Source organism: Strongylocentrotus purpuratus, unplaced genomic scaffold (assembly GCF_000002235.5).
Source record: "Strongylocentrotus purpuratus isolate Spur 01 unplaced genomic scaffold, Spur_5.0 spur5_scaffold_8, whole genome shotgun sequence".
NCBI classification, from domain to species: Eukaryota; Metazoa; Echinodermata; class Echinoidea; order Camarodonta; family Strongylocentrotidae; genus Strongylocentrotus; species Strongylocentrotus purpuratus.
Genome location: NW_022145614.1, coordinates 7,569,339 through 7,595,171, shown reverse-complemented (window position 1 = coordinate 7,595,171; position 25,833 = coordinate 7,569,339). Strand labels below are relative to the sequence as shown.

The 25,833-nt window shown below is 37.0% G+C and overlaps 1 protein-coding gene across 1 annotated transcript in view; it reads right to left on the bottom strand.

Annotated features, from left to right (window-relative positions):
• LOC579137 (ran-binding protein 10) overlaps positions 1-25,833 on the bottom strand; it is a 51,407-nt gene that overhangs the window by 3,048 nt on the left and 22,526 nt on the right. Inside the window, exons 3-11 of the mRNA XM_011677019.2 lie at positions 14,285-14,343; positions 13,439-13,606; positions 11,635-11,657; positions 5,657-5,758; positions 4,689-4,771; positions 4,088-4,200; positions 1,863-2,663; positions 1,094-1,245; positions 519-630 (exon numbers count right to left, since the gene is read on the bottom strand). Coding sequence (XP_011675321.2) covers positions 519-630; positions 1,094-1,245; positions 1,863-2,663; positions 4,088-4,200; positions 4,689-4,771; positions 5,657-5,758; positions 11,635-11,657; positions 13,439-13,606; positions 14,285-14,343 — 1,613 coding nt within the window. The remainder of the gene's footprint in view (positions 1-518; positions 631-1,093; positions 1,246-1,862; positions 2,664-4,087; positions 4,201-4,688; positions 4,772-5,656; positions 5,759-11,634; positions 11,658-13,438; positions 13,607-14,284; positions 14,344-25,833) is intronic.

Here is a 25,833-nt window from a genome sequence, read left to right as displayed (position 1 = left end):
AATTAATTTTGCTCAGCCAATCTTTATATACACATAATAAACTGCAATTCAAGCGTGAGGATTTTTTTTTCTTCTTCAGAAGATGATATCAAAACATTTTTAAATCTTTGCAGTATAATCATTCATTCCTGAGATACATGTTGAAAGGCTTCATTATCTACAGGTGACATATTTCAAGCAAAGAAGGTCTGATCATCTATAATATCAAAGGGCAAGTTCTGTATATTTTCAAGTTGAATTACATAAATAGAGAAAAATGAAACAGACAAAACAGTGAAAGTTCCATCAAAATTGGATGAAATATATAAAAGTTATTGAATTTTAAAATTTTGCATAATTTCATGAAACAGTGATATGTATCACATAGGCTGTTTCATTTTCATGGTAATATTACTGCCTATAAGAAGTGTATAAACTTTTCTTCTACATGGTTTCACTGAGGAAATAATGAACAGGTGTCATTAATTTAGAATTTGTTTCAATACTACAGTACACATGTATACAAGATGGATACTCACCTAATATGGCACTATTTAATGCGGCACAGACTGGTTCTCGTAATAAGGGATCGAGCTGGTACCCTTTTTCACTATTCCATGGGTCTGCATAGGCTAACAAACTAAATGCCTCCTGTAAGCAACAAACAAATATCAAAATAAAAGTTAACGTTTAGAAAATACAACATGATTTTTTGGAGAAATCAATATATTTGTTAGGTTGGGGTAGACAGTCATCTCAGTGCTGGTTAAATAAGTTCATGAAGTACAAATTAAGAAACTAAGAATCTTACATTCATTAAAAATCCATTTTCATATCATCATCCTTATATTGTGTTGAAGCAGGACTGCACTACTTGTAGCTACTTGCGCCCTCTATATAGTCAACAATGCCGAAGCAGTACCTGTTGATCCCCCATGGTCCCCTTTTTCTTATGTTTCTTATGCCAGAGACCATGCAGGGAGGTCTAATCCCTCCTGGCCAAACTAGTGCAGATAGGCTTTAAAGGGGTGTGGTGAGGTACAGCGGGAGCTAATGATAATAGAAGTAAACTATCAGGCTTTGATCTTTCTACACAGGACTGATCTATTCTTACCCGTAATGCGTTGGCATTGGTTTCATTCTTGCCGTTGTCCCTGGTGATTTTGTCGTAGAAGCACTGTAGTTCCCGACCAAATTTGAGCATATGTTCAATTGCTGAATAACTACCTCCACAGAGTTGACGGACGGGTGGTAACGATGTTCCTTCTGTACATGAAAGATGATAAAAGTACTTTCCATTTAGAAAATGCATAACATGAATGTGCTTTGTGAATGTTATTTGTATTTTGAGCCCTGGATGGCTGGATTTCAAGCCTGTACATAAGTGTGCACCGTCCCATGAAAATTTCCATCCTAGTATGCAGGGCAATGACAAAGGCAATCATAATGGATTTCTGCAATGTTCAGAATAGCTGAATAGAATTGCAAATGTTGATTAATGTCTTGACAAAGGGCCTGTGAAGGAAATACCATTTGCTCAAAGGCCAAGTGACTTTTCCACTAGTCCCTTACAAACGCCATAGGAAAATGAACCAACCTCTAATATCTGACCCCTACGAAAATGATTTGGCCATGATCAAACACCAGTGGTTGTCGGACTGTAAAATAAGAAACTTTCACAACATGACATTGTACTGATTTAAAATGACAGCAATTTTCAAGGCATGAAACTTCTGCAAATTGCTAAAATTCAGCGTTGTGTCATTTAGCAGCATGAAACTTTCTTAAATCTTAACCACTCACAAAATCCAGGAACATTTCAGGAACACGAAAGCTTCTGGTTTACAGTATAGCATTTTGTACGAGAAGCAAAACCAACTCACCTAGATCATCTGTTTCCATATCTTCTGCAGGCGGGCACACACCATTGACTGACGAAGACAACGCCTTGCCGTTTGTCACAGCATGTCCATTGCTACTGTTTCCATTCGTATGAACACCATTGGTGGATTCATGAGAGTCTACGTCCATGTCTATATCCAACTCTTGGTTTATTATCCTTGAGGAGGAACCGTTCATGACACTACCGTTTGTAGTGAGGTTGAGGGCATTCATGGTTGAGGTCATTGCAGAGTTTGTGGGTAGTCCTTCTTGCTGTTGTTGCTGTTGCTGCTGTTGTTGCTGCTGTTGTTGCTGATGTTGCTGTTGTTGTTGCTGCTGCTGTTGTTGTTGTTGCTGCTGCTGTAAGTTCTTAGGACTCTTTGGTGATATGGGTTTGGAAGTGTTGAGCAGACTACTCCCGTGCCTGCCGCTGCTGCTACTGCTACTACTACTGCTACCTCCTGGTATTCCTGAATGATGCATTTGAAGAGGGTCTGTTGCCAATGGTGATGATATACTGAGATGCGCGGACGACGAGGAGGAGGAGGAGGGTGCAGTGGTATCACGATGAGGGCTCATGGCTGGACTTGCGTGTCTACTGCTGGACCGTGACGAACGTGAGCTACGTGGCTCGCTGCGGGGAGGCCGTATCTCGCTCTCTGTCCCACTCACTATCTCCACAAACTGGCGGCATTTGAGCATGAATTCTAGATTGGGATTCTGTTGTAGTAAACTAGGATAGAGTCTCTGTGTCGTTGCTATTGCTTCACCCATACACCCTGCTAATACTAGTCTTTGAAGTTCTGCAAAATAAAAGAAAGAAGATTGTATCATTATAGCAAAATACACAAATACATGTTTCTCTATCACATTTTCGAAAGTTTCAATTCAATGTTGCCATCTGGGTCGTTAAATATCACCATGGAAATGAAGGGATTAGTTACGGGATTGGAGATCTTCAAGTTGGAATAACACTATTGCAAGAAACAAATGTATAGAATTATCATCCTCAACACATTTCTGTTAAACTGTCTGGCTTATATTGTTTATATATAAAGCTCATGACTAGGAACGGTCAAAGGGAAACAAAATTAAATTTTCTATTTAAATTTTCCATTTATTTCAGGAATATATGTAACTGCATATACATGAAAGAATAACCTGCAGCATCTTGGTTTTATATGTAGGGCTTCTTAACTCATAAAAAAAACCTCATGCATTAATTTCAGGTCTTCAAAAGTCATAATTTGCAGTTCATGTAAAATTCTTCACTAATAAAAATCTACCTGAGTTCCTGGATTGCATAAAATACTACCGGTGGTTGGATTTACACAAAGGGAATTACTTTCTTAATCAGATCTGTTTATCTCACAACAATGTTTCCATGAAATCTAAATAATACACAAATATTACATGCATTGCCACTGCACGTAATTTCCATACAAACTTCAAGACGATTGTGTTTAACCATTACAATATGTTCTCTAATCATGCAATAAATTACACACAAGGTTTCAGGGGGAATGTAAGCGAACTTGATTGATTACCATGGCAACCTGACAATAAAAACCCACACCCCATTCTAATTGCATCACAGGTAATCAGTTGGAATCACTGTTTGGATAGAAAGTGAGTATTGTTATACTCCCAGAGGACAACCAGCCAATGATAACAATGTTTATATGTATTGTACATGAGAGTGAGACATACTGTCTAATGAGAGTGAGAACACACCTACCAGCATATGAATTCAAGTGGCAATTAAACAAATTCATCCAGTATCAGAGTACAGTACAAAATGTCAAGTACTGAAATATTGACGCATGACAGTTTACAGCAAACGCTATTTCATTCACCGTACATTTATTAGTTATTCATTTATTGTTTCTAGGTCTGTCAGTCTGTCCATTTTATTTATTTATATATTCATTCATTTATTTATCTATTTCCTTGGTATACATAAGTATAACATAAAGTCGATCTTGAAAATATCCAAAAGCTTTGCTAAGGAATGATACAATATGAATATATGATTATACAGGATATTTTCATGCTCTAACAAGATTAGTTGCTGTTACGTTTTTGTGTTTTCTTGTTCGTTTGCTGTTGTTTTAAATCTGAAGGGTAATTTTCAGTTGTCACTATATTTAGCCACTAAACATATATTTACAAGTAACAACATTGACAAGAGGATTAGCAGATGACGTATTAAGGAAATGGAACTCACTTTGTCTGTTTTTAATTGACATGACATCTTCAGCTATTGTCTGTCCTGTACTCCGAGCAAAGCTCTCTGCCGTTTGACTGTAACCATGGTGAACTAGATATGTTGACACAATTCTAAAAGAGAGGAATACATTAAAGAAAGGACATGCATGATCAAAGAATTATCATGGACTTTTCAATCAAACTTTATCTGCATGTAAATGACTAATGTCCTCATAATCCAACTTGTATAATTACAATATCAACTCTGTAACGTAACATTCAATTTGATAAAATAAAAGATTTCTCAGGTTTGTCTCTTTAAAAGATTACTCTGGCTTTTCCAAATTGTCTTTTTAGACTGTTCCAGCTTTCCTAGTGGATTAACAACCTATCATTAATGGCTAATCTAAAGAAAAACAATGTCATTGTTCCTGACTAACCACCAAACCGAAAGAACCTTAAAGTCGAGTGACAGCTTTATCCTCATGTGCTGACTAATTGTTGTCTTCCCGAACGCCTCATGACCATGATGATACTATTGATGCAAATGACTTCTACAGAAGAAACAATGTTCCTCAAATACCCTGCAATGTGTTTTGCAGAAGAGATATTGTACATACCTGTGTAGCACTGATTGCCATTCTCCCTGGTCGTTTGGTACTGGATAATTCTTTATCGTCATCTTTGTCTTCATCCTCATTTCCTAAATCAAGAAAGGATTTCAAAATTAGAACTATCAAATAATATTTTCATTTTGATCAATAGGTCATGGTTTTTTTTTTTGGGGGGGGGGGGGGATTGGAGGGAGTGTTTAATTTGAAAAAAATCACCAAGTTGTGTTAAAATGAATATTCCATTTCAGCATTTTCATCTTGGCATTTCATTCTCAAAGGTGAAAAACAGGGTTTCATTCAATGCTCTATTTGACTTTATCAATAAACTTGCTTAATTGAGCGTTTTGTTTCATGTTACATGTATTACTAAATATTTATTCAAATTTATTCAAACTGGGCTCTGATCTACAGCAATTTCACAATATGTAACTGATAATGGATACCGGGCTATATAAATGTCAATATTATTATTATTATTATTATTATTATTTCATTTTTTTTAATTAAAAAAAAAAATCCAGGATCAAGATCTAAACCACACTTTCCATTAACTTTACCACAAAATACAAAAGAACTAGATTGCCCTTCATGTAAACATTCACACCAGTCTATAGTATTGAAATAAGGCTCGTCTTCATCAGCTTGAGTTTGCCAAATAACCCGCTATTTTCAGTCTCTGGATATTATCCCGAAGCTTGAAATTGCGTCTTCACCAGACCGATACGCTCATCACAAACTAGCTCTGATGGGTGCAAAATTAGCCCGCTATTTCCCCAAAAGCAGGATATTTTGGAAACAAGAACAAGATTTCTCAAGATATTTTCTCGACTAAATATCCCGCTAATTGCAACTACGGGCTGATAAAGACGCAAATTAACTGGCTAATTTGCGATCAGGATAATTAAAATAGCAGGTTATTTGGCAAACTCGAGCTGATGAAAACAGGCCTACAGAGAATTATACAATTGACTAACCTGCATGAGGTCTTCTATATTGAACACAAAGGGACTCTGACCAAAGTTTGTATCAACGATTTCACCAGGTGTCTGGAGACCTACAGTCGGATAGAGATTGCCCTGGAAAGAAGAAAAAAACATTTATACACAAATGTTAGAATTAGGCAGATCTACAAAGAATAAGTTAAGTAAATGAGGACACAATATTAAAATACGGTAAACAGTAGATCTGGGTGATTTTGCCGCGGAAACATATAAAGTAGAACCTTTAGGCCTTTGAATATCTGGCAAGTTCACTCTTGGGGGAAAATATGGTTGAGGTTTGTGAGGTAAAATCTTGCATATATGTGTACAAGCATTCTCACACACACAAACACATGATTTTAGTTCACATGTAGCATGAATTCATGGTGAAATCCATATGCATGCCTTGAGAAACTGCCACAGAAAGGCTACAATGTACCAATATTATTCACAAACCTTTCCATTGTAGTCAGCCATGCCTGCATTGTTACCAGTGCAAGTTAACAATAGAACTGCCTCATTTATGTTCTCTGCACATACACCCCCAGCCCGTTCACAATCCAAAAAGACACATACACTTGGCAATGATCACACTGAAAGTGACTAAGGTGATGCAAGGATGTACACTTGGTCAAAGCTACCGAGAGAGAGCAAGTCACGAATGCTATTCTACCCCCTGCCTTAATTGGCTACTGCTAGTACAGAATGGATAGAGTTAGTGTGCCTTGAAGACTATAACTACTAACACAGTCAGCTGTGTGCGTATGAGTCACTTAGAGGGTAACATACAATGCCACGTACTGCTAGAATAAATTAAAGTTTCCCTAAACTACTTATAATTCAGAGTGTCAGCTTTTTGACACTAATGTTGTTTTCCTTCTTTTAAAGAACCACCTGCCAGTAAGGACAAATATTGGTTGGGGGGGGGGGCAATTTATACCTAAAACTTTATACCAAGCCCCCATTATTTTCTTTGTGAAGAACCTCTACCCTCTAAATATTATTTCTGTTATTAAATGCCCAAAATATCTCAATCCAACAAAGTCATGTTTTTTCTTTAAAGTAGCCCTTGAAAATGGAAAATTTGTATGTTGGCCCTGCCCAACTGTCCAGTGTCATCGAAGTGATCAATTGGTCATTAGCTCGTCAACGACAGGTTTTTTTTTTTAAATTGCTCAATTAATCATCTTCACTGTTTCAACCTGTCAACATTATAATTTTTTCATTGCTTTACCTTTTATTAAGTCATGTAACAAAACTGAAAATGCACAAAGAAAAAATGTATTTAACAGTAAAAAAAAATTAAAAAAAGTCAATTCCAATTGAAAAATAATTATCTTGGGTGTTTCAATGTGCTGTCAATTGTAGAATTTTCTAAGTTTCTTTTCATTCAAAACATCTCTACCATCAAAAGAGTTTTGGTGATGCAACTAAAATACACATCAGTCATGAAGAAATTGTTCATTTTGCTTGGGTATTAACCCCTTTTAGGACCATGAATCATAATTTATAGTGCCAAACCACAACTCAAGAATTTGTCAAATACGGGTAAGTTGCTGATTAATGATCATGATGTGATCACTATGTCTTTTCAAGTGGCTATGTAAAACAATTATCATAATTGGCACACAACAACATTTATCTGGTCACTGCTCACAATGTTATCCAAACACTGTTTCACATTTCAAACATAACACAAAACAAGAGCAGTGTTGAAATAGTGATGTGTTGATGTTTTGAAAGTAATTCAATATAAACTAACTTTAAGTACAACTTCCCCAGAATGAGGGATTGGCAACTTTCACTTTCTAAACGTTGTTTTCAATTTCCACTTAACAGACCTACACATATTGATTAAAATCAAAATATCTTGAGCGTCTTCACAGGCCATGGACAAATTAAAATGCAAATTAGAAAATAGCATAGAATAGAATGTCTGTTGAAATTTACACCACATATTTTATCGTACATAGGAATTATTTGTTGATATGTGTTATTGTCATTCTGGCAAGATATACTGTATCAAATATCATAACATAAGAACATGTATAATTTGGCAAAAGTCCAAATTGATATCAAATAAATAAATAAATAAATAAACATGTAATATGATGCTCTTCATCTGTGTGAAAATCAATTGCAGTAAGATTATTTTGAATACAACATGCAACCTCATGTGTACTTTCAAACAATGAATAAGGAGTAGTACCACTAAAGGGAGGTCACACAGTAATTTCGGGGTAATTTCAAATAATCTTTACATGGATGGATACAACAACTAATACTCTTAGTTGCCATGACATCATGAAAACAATCTAGAAGAACACTTGCCACTCAAGATTTTCAAGCCTCCAAAAGTCAAAATGTTAAAAATTTTGAAGCAAGAAAGTCACTATTTTTATTTTCTAAGAGATGTAGGGGCTATTGCAAGAAACCATCAAGAGACTTTCATAAGTCTAACTTTCTAAATATCCTAGGCATTGAAAGATTTATTCATTTCTAGCATGCTCTTTAATTTGATGTCGGCAAACTGTAACTTAAAATGACTTCTTGTGACAGGACACAAACAAAGTAAAGAAACAAAACAAAAAGAACAGGCGTGTTGTATACATGGTATCTGGTCACTGTGATGAGGTCGTAAACCAGTCATAAACCATTCCCCCTTTAATCAGACATGATGTATTAGGATATATTACCTGCTGAGCCCTACCTCACTCATCTAACATTGCTCCCCCGAAAATATTGTCAACAAGGCCCCTCCTAGCCTGCATTTCAGCTGCTTGTCCATGTTCATTTGATCCATAAAGGCAAGTTCAATTTGCAGCTAAGATTGAAGGGTAATACCCCAAGGAACAGTTTAGACACTGCGATTGCTTTATACAATGTTGTCCAAACAATTACAAAAAAAGCTTAATCATTCAGAGGAGACTATCAGATCAACAGTGAACCTTGCAGAAATAAATCGAGTTTTTTTAAGCATGTTGACAGAAATATTGCATTACTCTTCCCATGTACAACCTACTTTTGATGGAAAATGTTTAAAGAGAAGGTTGAGTTCTGGGAAGAGGTGAAAAATAATTTGTGAGCATTTATCATTCTTATTATGCAAGTGTGGAAGAACATCAGATAAGATATGTTCCCTGAAAAGCATGGCTCTTCAAATGCCTTTATATTCTAAATATGTCATGTAACATCGTAAAACTCGGGGGGGGGGGGGTAGGATTTTTACGCCACGTGTTCGGGTAGTCCCATACACATCTTTCTGTGTACAGTGTTTGTAACTTTACCAAGACTTGGCCAAATTTCTGATCATTTTGATGATTCCAGAACCTTGCAATACACACAAATTCATACATGCTAGATGATCAACCTTTTCTGGTCGATTCCACACCGTTTCTTTCACAATGCAATCGCATGACCAGAACTCAACTTCATCTTTAAGATAAATATTTTGGATATCTTTCCATTTGTTTCCTTGTCTTATAAATTAATATTCTGGCTATTCCTGATCAGTTATCTCACGGGATTCACTTATTTGGGTGAAATTATTAAATAAACATTGGGTTTAGCTGAGGCTGGAGTGTGATGTAGTATGAGAGAATGTCTACCATGGCTAGACAAGCTGTGAGTTATGTTACAGCATTACATGGCTTCATCCAACGTGATATATCATATCATGTCAGTATCTTTATATTGGATAACAGAGAATAAATTTACTTAGCACAATACCACAACAATATATCTTCCAAGGCTAAGCTTCCGTGCGAGCTTGGTCCATAAATTAAATGAGGGTAGTTTCGAGCAATGGCTCGTATTCATGAAGACAGACTTGACTTGATGGAGAGGAAAGTGCCAGTATTTATATGACACAAGTTTTAAACTCTGTAACCTAATGAATTAATTGATTGGGGCCAGCCATGAAATGATCATAAGAAAATTGATATTATAAAGATATTGTTTGTTCATTTAGCCTTGTCCATATATGAGGTGGCAAACGCTGTGTAAAGTATCATACACTTCACATTTCCTATCTTATATCTTTCCCATTTAAGTGAATACGCGCATGACCTTTGTTGAGACTATCTTTACATGAGGGTGCCTATTTCTTGTAATATACATCTTGATATGAAATGTTGCTTTACATTTAATCCTTTAATCAGTTCAAGAAATAAACTTTTTGGGGCATAACTGTTTATCATTCTGAAATCTAGTATTCCTTTTGAATCCCTTTAATATAACAAGTAAGGATCTAAAAATGCCCAGGTTTTTCAATTAATCGATGACATCTAAAGATACAACCATAATATCAAGTACTCAAAAAATAATAATGTTTGTTTATTAATCACAACCACATCCCCTACTGGTACCTATTGAGTTGTATGGTTATTCCTAGAAAGAACAGGGTGTGATCTAAGTCACCCATAATCCAACATGCTCAAGGTCTATCCTACATGTAGAATCTGTAACACGCCACAACAGAAGCAGCTAGGTGTAGCCGCTAGTTATTAACCCTTATCCTATCATATTATTGTTGCCAGTATTCTATGCTTTCCCTTTTACCACCCCTTCATTCGTCACGTAATAGAAAATCTATGTTACAACTGTTTGTAGAATTTGAGAATGCATTGCTTTTGGAGACAAGTACTTTTTTTCTTTCCAAAAAGCTGTTACCACAGAGTCACTGGATTCTAGGGGTCAATGAACTGTCTATGGCTGAAAGGTTTGATGGAGGCTTAAAATCACATTTCAAACCCTTTGTCACTCTCACTCCCTCTCTTCTGCATGTAGCAACATGTCCTTGCTTGTGTTCCAGACCTTTCAATATTGATTACTTCGATGCCCATGTTTTTAGGAATCCCTGCACCATATGCTTTACCTTTTGTCCCTCCCGTGCACCGCTTTAAGCGGGGGCGACTCCTGATCTTGCATGAAAATTCACATGAAAACATAAAGGTCCTGCATCATAGAGTAAAATCCACAGCAATGTAATGTAAGCCTGCGAATCATATGGCTAAAGCCTCAGCATAGCCAACTTTCCATCAAATCGAATGTAAGATATCTTCTTCACCTGCTAGGCACAATGTTTGTTTACAAATCTCATCTGTAGGTCACTGAACCAATACAATCGGGTTCACTTCAGGCAGACTCAAGCCAGTGGGGAGGGAGAACCTTCACTTCTCGTTTAGTTTGACCTATGAACACACCTGCAGGAAGATGGGTGCAACAGCGCTGCTCCTCACCCCAAACAGCCCTCCCCTACACAGCCTTCCCCCCATACCGTCCTCCCCAAACACAATCAACATCATGAGGGTTTACTGACATGGGCTTCCTCAGGGGAAATTGAATCGGGTAGGAAAGAGCGAGATACCCAGTGCGATGACTCACATCAAACTCTTCCTAACTTAAATTCTAGCGAGCTTTTTTCAACAGTTGACGTACTACTAGTGGGCCAAAGTACAGGGCCAGTCCAACCATGAACCATAACAACAGCTGTCCTCAGCATTGTTGCACGTTTATTTAATACCCAATGGTTTATTCATGAATCATGACACTATTACATCACATTATTGAGCAATGAGGTGTTATCTAAACTTAATTTATCTGTATTAGATTTTTCTGAAATGATACTGCTTTGAAATGAAATAAAAAAATAGCAGCTATAGATCATGAAGGTGTGCAGAACAAAATGGCTTTGCTTGAGGCACTACCTCAAGCATCTATCTAGTTAAAGAAAGATCACATTGTTCTGTAGTCTTTACTACTTCATTTGAACAATCATTGTAGATCTATCATGACAGTTTCAATATTGTCACTTTCTGTAAATACAGTAAATACAGTCATTCATATTATAACGTGATTTTTTTTTTTTGGGGGGGGGTTTAATCCAATTTGTCTCTTCTTTAAAGGTGAAGGCTACAAGGATATCAAATAAATCCACAATCATGCAAATGAGAGGGGAAGATAATACTTACAGGCAGATCTGTGAATGCAATACCTGTAGAAAGATACAAAGATAAAGCAAAGAGTTCATGTAAATATTAAAGAAGATAAAAGAATATAAAGCAAAGAGTTTTTACACCAAGATGAAAATGCAATCATCACAGAGACTCATGGGGCATGTGCCGTCACATTATAATCTATTTAAGATGTATTTGTAATGACAGTGTGAACATTGCAACAATTTTATAAATTAATTGAAAGCAAACTCATTTTCATTTACCCAAATTCACTGATTTTAGTAAAAACATACAATATGGTAATGGAATAAGTGCCTCATTTGGTATGAGAGCTACATGTAAAACATTTGCACTTTACCATTCATGTATTTCATTCATTATTTCCTGTTGAAAATCTCTACATTTATATACAATTCCAATGTCAAATAGCCAACAAACAACATGTTTTTCAACAATCTTGAATCCTGAAATGAATGTATTTTGATGAAATAACAGCTTCAATCATTCTACATGAAAAATAATAAGTGCCAGCAGCTTCCAACTTGGCAGTATCCCAAAACCTCCCTATATCTATGTGGAAAGTCATATAACTACATACATGTTACTACGTAGAATTAAGCTGATGAAATCAACATATTTTATGTACATGTTTGGGGAATCCCCTCGACACTCCAAATTTCCCCGCTCATCGACTTGGTGTATGTGTCCACTCCTTGAACATGAAGTACATGTGTATTAGGACTAAACATCTCAATGACTTGTTTTCCGCACATTGCGCAGACAGGACCAATCTAGATGGATTTGCGATGTCACGCCAATGCAGCGTATGCTACATGCATGTCAGCAGACCGACACCATGAATTGATCTTAATCTATACATGTACACAATCTGATTCTGATGTACATTAACCTGGCATAACGGACCAAATATTACCACAAATCAATCTAGAATTACCCTTGTATGAAATGGGCCTTATCTACTAGCTTTCACCATGGGACCCTACAATCTTGATTTAACCCGTGACATTGCACGTCTAAACACCTCGGGTCATTACACTAGGGTCTTTTCGATGGATTGAGAGTGCTTTGCTTAAATGTAGCCCAAAAGTCTCATATTAGTCTGCTATATTACACTGATCTACATCAAGACACACAGTCTAATGTCCATATACAAAGCTACTGAACACACCCTGGATCAATGTAGTTTTGATCTACTTTATTACCTGTGTATGAAAGGGGTCTTCTACACAGTCTGTCACTAGGGGACTCTACAATCTTGATATAACCGTGACATTGCACATCTAAATATCTCGCGGTCATTACACTTGGGTTTTATGTGAAGGAATAGTGTAACGGTATGTTGACACGCAAGGATATAATGATACGTTTGGGTAATAATGTGTACACATCAACTTTATAGTATCCTGTTTAGCTTGGTTGGTTTAGATTGCAGTTTACTGGCTTGTTTGTCATCAAGTAAAGGAAATGAAAGGAAATGAAGCCTCATTAAATAGGACTTGCACTTCTCCTCACTTCACTTTTACACGAATCATAATAAATGCACTCTGCGAAAGCAGACTAGATTGACATTCAGAATAACAGAAGTGCAATTTACTATACTTTATCAGGCTTCTCTATGACTCCATATTAATCCTATTCTAAGGCAATCCAGCTAAATTAATAACAAAGCTTTCCACAGCTTATACACCCCTTCGAATTGGTTCATAATTGTTTCCTTTTATTCCTATCTAACAGTACTTCACAAGCTGCAACCAATGCAGTTATTTAATTGTTCACTTTGAAATACTTGTTTCCTCACCTAGATGAACACCGTTCTTAGTGTAAAAACATGTGTTGTCAACCAGATTCACCCCGCATCCTACAACGTCACCTGTTGTAAACGTTGGACCGTAAGGCTGGCCGTTCCCTGCAGAGTTGAATGTATGTCCGTTGTCGCCGTGGTAACCATAAGAGTGCTTGTCCCAGCCTGAAAGAAAATCAAGTAGAACAGAAGGAGGGGGGGGGGGTTAGAAATCATACATGCATGTTAGTTATTTTGAAATGTAGTTGAATAAAACCTCTGAACAAAATCTATGAATTTTGATTCAATTTAGACTATTTTTCATCAAAAATAAACAATCATTGTGTCTGACTAATAATAGTTACGATTTCTGAAATAAAATGATCCAAATTGTACACTGGGATAGAGGAAATAAAAAGAAAAATTAGGTTCTATCTTCAGCCTTGGGCTTACTACCATATCATTAACTCTGTTCTCTCTATTTATATTTCTCATATATTTCCATTTTAATCCAACTTCACTAAAATCCAACATTGGCTTATAATTATGAATAATAATGCCCATGCCTATAATGATGTAAGTTTCAGATTTATCTCCATGGAAACTTTGTGTCATTATTTCAATCCAATTGTTATATTTCCTTTCCTTTCAATGATACCCTGATGTGCAAAATTTTGCTGAGTCACTCTTAGATATCATAAAAATCAATTAGTTGCTCGTGACATTGCTACCAATATGCATGTACGCTTGACAATCACTTAGCTCCCATTCCTTTTCTACATGAATCAAGAGCACTATGTAATACGACACTGCATGTCTGAAAAAAAAGTCATGGTTGAATTGATTGATCATTAGATAGCATACCTGGTAATTTGCTCATATTATTTCCAAACTCCTCAGTAGATAGTCCTATGCCCATATATCTGCAATAAACAAGATGAAAAGATAGAAAGAAATATGGTTATTTTTAACATAAAATACCAACAAGGGAATAGATAGTACATGTACATGTATATTTCGCCCTCATTGAATGCCTTCCATTGTATCTCATCTTCTGCAGAAGTGCAATAAATGAGGGGAAACGGTAGAGGCTTTTAAGGCAAATACTGAGATCTCCCATTTTTGCAACACTTTTTATAATGTCCACACAGATTCGAAAATTCTTTCTAAAATGAGTGCAGAGGCATACAATAAAGCATGTTTGTTTTGTCTTTTTGGCCATGTCTAAATCACTCTGCGATATTGTTGTTTTCAAAAGAATGACCTTGAATGAGATTCAATGAGATTTGGGATACACAGTTACACTAAACAATTCAAGATTCATTCAAAGAACAAAGAAGCACTTTCCATTCTTGTTCATGTCGTCACTATCAAACAATAACAAAATAAGAACATTTTTTGCAATCCATTTTTTTGAGTCAAAATCTTCTATGCTTGAGACAAATCCTTAACCTTAGGAGGTCAACCAAATGTCACTATACCATCTGGATTTAGTACGTGTCTGGCTGACATTCTTCTCAATTACCATACACATTTACAGTTCCTTTAAAAGCTTCCCCTGCATAGACCGACCGTGTGACTACAATTAGTTATCCCTCATGTGCAAGCAAACGAACATGTACTTGAGTGACGCATAAACCGTTAAACACGTCGTCGATAGGAACGCAGAGTCTGCCTACACATGTATTTGGGTTGTTAGAGGGGTCTGTGTTTAGGAGGCACTCAATAACATACTGAGGTCTTTATTTGTGGATGTAATGATTGATTGTTATCGTCTGACTGTGTTCATGACAACTACTGCACCACAGTTACCTAAACATATAACGTATGTTTACATATTTTTATTGTAATTGGGGCAAGACATATCAATGACATCACATTATTTCATGGACAAATAATGAAATGGAATCTGTCAACTGAAACGTATGCTGTTATGTCACACAATATATTTTTTTGCCCTTCTCAACATCTTGTGTTTACAATGCCAAAACAATCAGGGCTTCCTTTCTTCCATAAAATGACTGAAGGTATTCAATTTGAAACAATTCTATTTTTTCTGGGGGATCCACAAACTTACAAGCATTGCTTTTAGCAGATCCCCTCATTTTCTCAGAAATTGATAATTTCTTTTAATAATTTCTATTAATAATTTATTTATGTGTACAGTGTATTTGTATACTTCTCAAGATAAAAACGAATATGTACATATATTTGTTCATACTTTCTGTAATAATTTCTGTAATGCCTTTGTTTATCTTTCTGTTGGAAATGAACTAAATATAAATTGAATTAAATTGAATGTATCCTATTGATCACATTTTATAATTCAACATATCATCAGAAAAGGAAGTTTGGTTGTATGCTACAGATTTTGTAACAAATAATATACAAAATAATATACAAAATAAGGAAAATCTTCCTCATTAATGAAATAGAGATATATATTTTTGAACGTCGAGGCCTTCCAATACATACGAGTGTCAGAACAGAGTAACCTAAAGGGTTATGCCCTTTTATGGTAATACCATGCACATACAGTCATGTACCAGTATTATTACACTCAAGATTGCGACTGAGCTTTATTAAGCAATATCTCCCTCTTGCCCAAAGCGAACAGGAAATTTACAATGTCGTAAGGTCGAAGGGCAGACTTGTTTCGTCCACGTGGAACCTGTAGATCCATTGTAACAAGCCTTGGGAGATTTGAACAAAGAGATAGAGTCAGACAAAGATGTTCAACTTCTGCCCTTTTAATATCTGTAATAAAATGACTTACACGTACATCCTGGTTTCATAACAATTTTATCTTGACCATGACAAAGCACTATTTCAGGACAAATTGTAATATTGATATTAGGCCTATACACACCTAGGGTCCAAACACTGACTTACTAATATCATTTACATTGGAAGTTGATGAGTCATTTTGTGATGTTATGAGGAGGTTTGCTGAGCAACTTAAATGTTTGTAAATTCCAGAGGTTTAGACGGATTCAAGTTCCTTCCAGTTTGTGAACAACAAAGAAAATATGACGATGCATGAAATCTTCTGCACGTACATAACATGTACTTGCATCATCTATAGGCCGATATCTACAATGTACAATATGAATCGCTGCAAAACCTTATGATAAATCAGAATTTAAAATCATAATGGGGGATCCAATAATTGGAGACAAGATGAAAAGAGTACATACATGTACATGTATGAAGATACAAGGTACATGCATATCTATTTTATAAAATCCATATGGATATAAATGTACTCAATTCAAATGCCCCAAAATCACTATCATTGGGTGGGGGGGGGGGGGGGGTTGACTTTAGTGACCTTTGACCCAGTTTACCATACAATACATAATTACCGTATTTGCCGGCGTATAGGCCGCAGTATTTTTGGAAGAGAAAAAATCAAAAACTCGGGGTGCGGCCTATGCGGCGAAAGAGTAAAAAAAAGTTTTTTTTTTAGTTTCGATTTATGGCGCTATGCCTGGCAATGTCTCCCAGCTCAGTAATCAGTGTGTTGACTCACCACTCGGAAACTACAACAACACTAAAATTTGACTGTCATCTTGGTTTGAAAGTAATCTTTCTAATAGATCTCAATATGTAGTTTATAATAATAGTTCCTCAAATTTTTTTCTAAAACAAATGGTGTACCACAAGGTACACCACTGGTACCATAGGTACTTTGTTTTTAATTCACATTAATGATCTTACACATTCTTCTAAAAACGACATTGTTACTATTATTTGTGACAAGTTTACAAGCACAAATCAGCGCCTTTAACTGCACCTCGATGTTAATGAAGGTCCTTCCACGCGTGGGTTTTCGGCAGCAAAACAACAACAACAACAAAACATTTTTTTAAATGTCAAAATCGGGGGTGCGGCCTATACGGCGCTGCGGCCTTATCGCCGGCAAATACGGTAGTTGTAATTCCTATTTTGTGTATTTAAAGATCTTTGGAGCCTATGATGTTCCAACTCTCTGGACATGAACACTACAGTCCATCTCATAATGGTCATACAAATGCAATGTATTATCAAGTTAAAATGAAAGCATGAAGGGCAGACTGCTCCAAACATGATGCCTATGGCATACACATAACAATCTGTAGCAATATGCTACCGTTGATTACGAGCATGGACCTACTTCATAGTAGGTCCATGTTACGAGGTTACAGAGGAACCATAAATAGTCCATAATACAGTGTATCTTCCTCACACGGCCAAAGGGTAAGAGAAGAACAAAACAGAGTGTCAATAAAACAAAACAAAAAAACAGAGTGTCAACAAAGGCAAAGGTCACAGACCTGACCTACATTCTACAGCTGTTCCTAATGGTCTCTCCACTCTTCTTATCTAGTTTCTTAAAATCAGTGGAGGAAAAATACACAAGAGCATAAAGCAATTTATCTCTACAGGCCCATTACAGGATTGATAGAAGAGCTGCGATTTAACAATACACAAGCAACAAACAAAAAAACAAGAGAAATACATTTACAATCTCCCTTTCAAGAGAGCAGATTCATATTTTTCTTACAATGTCCTACACCATAATCACATCACACACCTTCTGAACCTGCTAGAAAATCAAATTGTGTTCCTAGAAGATAACACACTGAAAGCACATTCACACCATCAAGATACATGTATACCACATTATCTTCCCTACAATAACCACACAAATTCTGTAGTATTCATGAAGCATCTTCATGAACCTAGCTATAAAGAAAACCTGCACGCGGCTGTGTCTTCCATACACTATCAAGCACACTCAAACATGCATCAGAAATTAGGAAAATGAGACAGAAAAAGAGCCGTCCATCTTACCCAACCTACTTCCACTCCTCTTTGTCTTTTAACACACATCTCTAAATGTCAGGACTCTTGCAATGAATGAATGATTTGCATCATCAATGCCCCAACTCTTTAGGAAAGCTTTCCATTGCAGCATACAGACTGAAGTCAAAAATCAATATCAATTTACACATTCCAGGTAAACCTCAGGGCTTAGGAATCATTATGAGCGCAATAGATGATGACTACATGAATTCATTTACATAAATACGTACATACAGTACGTCAGTCCAACTGCAAGGATAACTGCATGCATATCAATAGACTCCGAGTCTAATGTTGCTTTTCATAATGCTGCCACCTTACATCTGATTAAAAAACAATGCGAGACTCTCTCATGTAATCCCTCCCATCTCCCTTATCTATCCTCTCTCTGTTGCTCTCTTTCAGTATGACCAGGTATGACTCCACACTTTGGTACTCTATACACCTCTCATTTCATTTTCTGAAGCTTTCACCATTGAAATGCCTCCCCATGCACTCCTGTGTATTTGTTTTGTACTGCAGCACTGTGTACCTGACTGTAAAAACAAGATGTCATGCATTTCTGATGTACACTGACCGGTCTGACCCCCTTGCCATACTCTGTTTTTCATTCTAATTTCTATTTCTTACGGGACAACAAATCTATGCTAGGCCTATGAGTTTATGACCAGCACTGCCAGTGTACGAGCAGTACTACACCAAGTATGTAGGGTATTTACAACATGTACATTCTCCTATACCGCTCTTGAAGATCCATGCCAACACTCTAGACATTCCCCATTTCCTAGGGCTCTGTCCTTGACCTTAAACAGCCGACTGGTTGGGATGTAGTAGGAGAAGCTCATTGGTCGTGACCAGGTCGTCATAACAAATGAGCATCTTGAATTAAAGGCATCGTATAACAATGTTAAATCTGAGATGCATGGCCCTACATGTTATCAGTGTTTGTGATATGGTGTAATATTGAAGCCCTAAAAAAATTGTGCTTCAAAATGATTATAAAGTTCCTCAAAAAAGTAAAAAAAACTTTGAGTGACCGGTTTTACCATACTCATTTTCCCCGATAGACTGTAGTGTTATGAAAATCGTACTGAGTCCTGGTGTAGACTGTAGGTACATATTACCAGCAAGTCTTCTCCAGTGCTACACTGTAGGCCATGTCCTTGACCTTAAACAGCTGACTGATTGAGGTGTAGTACTACATGTAGTAGATGCTCATTGGTTGAGCAGGTAGTCATAAGAAATGAGCATCTAAGATTAGAGGTGATGAGAGCAAGACAATAAATTTGTCTTATCTCTGTATGTGCAACATTTGTGGCTCTCAATTTGAACAGACATTATTTATTATAGCCCTAATTAGTAACTCAATTACTGAAAAATATAACAGTTAGGTTTCAACATCTACATTCTGGTTCTTGCTAACTTCACTTTCTCTTTCTTGCTCCATATTGTCAACTGTACACAACTGTGCCAGTGTGCTGTGCCAAGGGTCTAGAATAGAATCATGCTATTTGCTCTTGTTAGTTTCCCATTTCAAGAAACCTTTGAAAGTGGCCATTGATGCAAATATAATCATTCCTTTGGTTGCACTTGCAGGAATCACAGAAAAAAATATTTTAACAATTTCTGGGGCTACTTTTCAAGCTTGCTTGCATGAAAATATCACTCTTTACTTTGTTTTGCAATAATTTTTTTTGGGGGGGCTCTTTAATGACTTTCATGGGGCTCTTTTAGCCATTTCGGGAACAAATTTGCCCGAAGCCCCCATAAATTTTTGTCCCTGGCAGGAATATACATGTATTTTGTTCAATATACATGCAAGGCTTTTCAGATTTTCATTCATACTGCTCACATGAATGCGCTGGTCCATACGGAATATGAAAGTTGCATCAGCCCGAGGTGAAATCAAGTCAACCACCATGATTTTCCACAAGGTGTAAGAATAAGAATGTATTTAGTATCAGTACAAACCAAAACAACCTGGAAAGGTCACCCAAGGTCAACTTGCTATTATTGTGAGGACTATATACCAATCGGGGCCTGGAGAGCTCAACTGCACCAGTTCAACAATGGTTAAACCTCTGACCTCAAGAAATGTCTAGACAAAACATCTCTGTTTGATCACATCAAGGGCACCTCTTTGTCCATATGACTTCATGGGGTTGCAGGTTGGTTGGGTGGGGGGGGGGCATATATATGGAGATTAAAGATAATCTTTAGGTTGGTAAGAAAAGGAAATGGGAATATATCTAGATTAATACGATCTCATATTGTTCAATTCCCATAAAAAGATAGTTGAGAGTTGGTTGGGTGGGGGGGGGGGGGGGGCATATATATAGGGATTAAAGATAATCTTTAGTTTGGTAAGAAGAGGAAATGGAATATATCTATATTGTTCCATTCCCATCACAAGATAATGCATGTAGCCAATCACATGTACTATGTTAACATGCATATATTGTAAATGTACATGTTATTTATATCAATAACATACATGTAAAGATGTGTATAGCACAGTATCTGCCAAGTTCTGGAAAACATGACACTCTACGTATCATATATCACCATCATCAAAATACGATCACTCTAAATTTCAGAATAATACTCAATGTTCATTGCATCACTTCAATCATTACCACTGCAAACTGACATACTAGTACAATACAAAATTGGTGACAAAATTCGGGACATTTACACTACAAGCAAATAACATTGGTTTTTCTCACATTCCAGAGTCTTGTCAGATGTTGCTAGGCAACTACCCACAACCACACAAGGAAACACCAGAATCAAGCAAATATAAAGTTGGGATTTTTTTTTTTTTTTTTTTTTTTTAGGGCGAAAAATAGGGGTGCGGTTAATACACGAGGGCTATAAATACAACGTTAATTACGGTACCCCCCTATATTAATCCCCTGATTTTGGCAGTGTAAATGCTCGCTCTCAAAACACCAGTGAATTGTTTTGATTTTTGCTCATGTAACTTTCCTCGCTTCTGTGCGATCGCATGCAGAGCAGCAAAAAGTGGCGCATGCGCACAAATCGCACAAAAAATAAAAAAATAACAGAACTAGCAAACGCCAACGTTACTTTAATGGGTTTTTCTAGTAGAGTAAATGGTAGTTCAAAAGATCAACGGTTTTTCAAATTGGTTTTTCTGCAATGTGAATGGGGGTATTCCAAACAATGATGTCCCAATAGCTGATTTTAGATTAGGCAATGTTCAGCCAACCTTTCCAGAGTTTTGTTTGCTTCAGACTTACATTTTTTATTTGTTATCCTTGCATACGGATTACCCAAGGTGATCCAACATATACTCTATTGAAATTTCCTCTTTGTCCAATTTCATCATTTGTTTCCAAAGCTTTATACTTTCATGAAAGTGTGATTTTGATTTGTTATGATTATGTACTTTAACTTCTCATTCATTTTCTTTTTTGTTGTGTAATTGATGATCCTACTTTATGACCATTTTTACATAGTAAACTTTGTGCAACTGTATTACTAGTTACCGTAACCACATTGAATTCTCGCTACCCTAAATAGGTACGAAAATCTCGAAATTCGCGAGACGAGGTAATTTTCACTCTCTCGGGTCGTCACTACAACTTCCGGTATAGAGTCCCATCCCACTGGCGCTAGCGCCTGTGTTCGCTGTGCAGAGTTTTCACGCACGCTAAAATCGATGCCAATCAGTGTAATTTGTACAGATTATAATATGCAATGGAAAGCTTCGGGCAGAATTAGTGACTTTAGCACAAAAGGCCGTTAAACTCTACCGTGAAAGAGAGGGTTGTGATCACGAACGCCTGCACAGGAAGCTGTAATGTCGAAAAGCTATCCCATAGTGCAATGCGCGTTTTCAGGATTTCCCCGGATCTCGGCAGAATCGCTATTTGGGGTAGCGAGAATTGAATTGAATTGAAACAAAGGTCTATGGTAAGGGTTGGGTTGCAATAAGGTTTAAGCCTCGAGGTTACGATTAGACATACAGTGTTGGGTCTTCAGCTGAAATTAAAGATTCAACCAACGCTAGAAATTTGACCGCAGAGCTTTTGTCACTACAGCATATGTTGTACATTCTCTATAGTGCCACAGATCAATACAGCAATGTAGATCAATAAGGATAACACATAGACAGTGAACAAAATGTATATGGTGAATGTACATGCAGGCTTACGTGTACATTGTACATCTGAACTCTTTTAACCTTACAAACCTGATAGATAACCAAAATGTCAATATTTTGGAAAAGACGAGCCAAAAATCTTGATACAATAGACGCTGTTTAAAATATCCTCTTATCAATATCAGCTTGTTGTCCATTATTTTACCTACCACCTTTCCTCAAGGGAAGAAATAAAACTTTTAAAGAGCTGCACGGTATATTCTTTTCAACTATTTCATTACCGGTATGTATGAAGCAGAAAAGGGGATTTTAATGAATTAGAAAAGCCTGAACTGGCCTAAAGCTGTACCCTTCAGCCAATGTTCATGTACATGTAGCTGTATAGGTGTGGCTATTGGTGTGTGTCCAAGAATATCACTCAAACAAGGCACATACCCTGATGAGTAATACATGTATTAAGCTAGGGGTGTGGCTCTTCTTTCAATCTCGTGTTTACAGAAACCACCACCACCACACACTTGAGCCAATGAAGCTAACTACACAGAGTATTGCACAATCCCATAACTATAGCTTGGTAATACCAGTCAAAATGGGAAGGTCACTCACTCACTAGCACAAAATGAGGTCATGCACTGCAAATATCATCATGGGACTGGTGCATTTAGAATTAGAGCACTTTGTTGTTTACCTAGAGCTATTACAGACAGTTTTCATAACAAGGTTTCAAAATAAGATATCACATGTATTCAAATCCCATCTGTAATAATGTACAGAAGGGATTAGACCACCCTGCAAAGTCACTGACAGGTGGTTATCAAATTAACATAAGAAATAATGGGGGACCAATGGTCACTGATTAGGCATTGTTTGCTATATATAGAGGGCGCAAGTAGCTATAAGTAGTGCAGTGAGGCTTTAAAACATGTAAGGTGCATGATGAAATAAAACCAAATGAGTTAACGTCAATTATTTTTCAATTGTTTTTCAAATTATTTATTGTGAGCTTTTTACTTTATAACTACCTTACAGAACAAAATGATGAGTCAAACAACAATTATATTTATATTCCATTGTTTCGGCTGATTTGTTATGAAGAAATAAAGTGTAATGTCTTTTGCAGTATGACATCATGCAAACCGAGCTTCCTCCATCCATCTCCAAGGCATTGTAAGGCAAGTGACTTGTTTACATACATGTAATTAGGGTCAGGAGAAGCCATCGACATGTAATGCTTCACCACAAAGAGGCTCATCCACATTATCTATCAATGCATAGTACCGAATATGAATGAACTAAAAGATACTGCGTCCAGAAAGAGAGAGAAAATAGTATGTCACTTACTGCAGCTGTGTTCATATGATTTACCAAAGGAATATATGGAGGTGTATATGAAGCAATCTAATCTGTAGCATATGGGATCCTGAGGAATGATGGTCACTGTTATTGTGATGTGTGTACTTTCTCATACCTATATGCTACGCTGTATGAGCCTTACACGCATATACTGTTTGTACACTGCCGCAGCACGGTTGCAGCGAGCGAGCGTTGCAGAATTCTTTCCGATAGAACACAGTCATAATTGCACACTGCCGTGAGGACAGTATACATACACTCATCCTATGTGTGCGATAGTGATGACGGTATGTCCCTTAGAAAGTAGGTTGGCTAAAAATAATGCCAGCTGGATCCAGGGTAGCTAGCTTGGGGTGAGGGGTAAGATGTTTCCTTAAACGTTTCCCTATGGGTTCATTTCTATCGTACCCGATCGTAGGGTGTTCCTACATGTCATCCTGGGGCAAAGATACGTTTCCTTAAACGTTTCCCTATGGGTTCATTTCTATAATACCAGATCATGGGGTGTTCCTACATGTCATCCTGGGGCAAAGATACGTGTCTTTAAACGTTTCCCTATGGGTTCATTTCTATTATACCAGATCATGGGGTGTTCCTACATGTCATCCTGGGGCAAAGATACGTTTCTTTAAACGTTTCCCTATGGGTTCATTTCTATTATACCAGATCATGGGGTGTTCCTACATGTCATCCTGGGGCAAAGATACGTTTCTTTAAACGTTTCCCTATGGCTTCATTTCTATCGTACCCGATCGTAGGGTGTCCTCTACAATGTCATCCTGGGGCAAAGATGCGTTTCCTTTAACGTTTCCCTATGGTTCATTTCTATTGTACCCAATCGTAGGGTGTTCCTACATGTCATCCTGGGGCAAAGATATGTTTCCTTTAACATTTCCCTATGGTTCATTTCTATCGTACCCGATCGTAGGGTGTTCCAACACGTCATCCTGGGGCAAAGATGCGTTTCTTTAAACGTTTCCCTATGGGTTCATTTCTATTGTACCCGATCGTAGGTTGTTCCTACATGTCATCCTGGGGCAAAGATGCGTTTCTTTAAACATTTCCCTTTGGGTTCATTTCTATCGTATCCGATCGTAAGGTGTTCTCTACATGTCATCCTGGGGCAAAGATATGTTTTATGTAACGTTTCGCGATGGATGCATATCTATTGTATCAGGATCGTAGGGTGTCCTCTACAATGTCATCTTCGGGCAAAGATATGTTTCCTTTAACATTTCCCTATGGCTTCATTTCTATTGTACCCGATCGTAGGGTGTTCTTACATGTCATCCTGGGGCAAAGATTCGTTTCCTTAAACGTTTCCCTATGGGTTCATTTCTATTGCTTCCGATTGTAGGGTCTGCTCTACAGTACATGTCATTTTTGGGCAAAGATATGTTTCCTATAACTTTTTCTTTAACGTTTCCCTATGGGTTCATTTCTATTTTATCCGGTCGTAAGGTGTTCTCTACATGTCATCCTGGGGCAAAGATCCTGGGGCAAAGATCCTATGGCAAAGATACGGTTCCCAGAGGATTTCTCACCAACTCTATAACCATTCAAAGTTTAGGATGTTCCGTTGGGGAGGAAAGAGCCACGCATGAAACTATGTAAGGCCATGATCGGATATTCTTGCACGAGTCCTATCTACAACACAGATACTATACCGATATCGGTTATTGCCTGTTAGAGCCAAAGCTTAGACAGCTTCATACTCAAGAAACAATTACATGGGAAATATGATATCAATCAAAATAAATGCTCAAGAGTCAAGACAGATATTAAGTATGCTCACATCAACTACTTTCCAGAACCATAAACAATGTCACCTTCATGTAGTCTTAGCCAACTTATCTACTTTAATGTATCATAATACAAGTTCAATTTTTTGAAATATTTGTTCACACTATCCAAAGAAGTGTTGCTACCTTTTTGAACGATTCAGAAATTGTTATCTTCCTTACAGAAATGTTTCAATCATACAAGCACCCTAAATACAATTATTGGAAACATGTTTTTTTATAATCTCCTGTATGAAATTTTCTGTACAAAGCAAATTAGAGACGACCTCGCAACTTTCGTC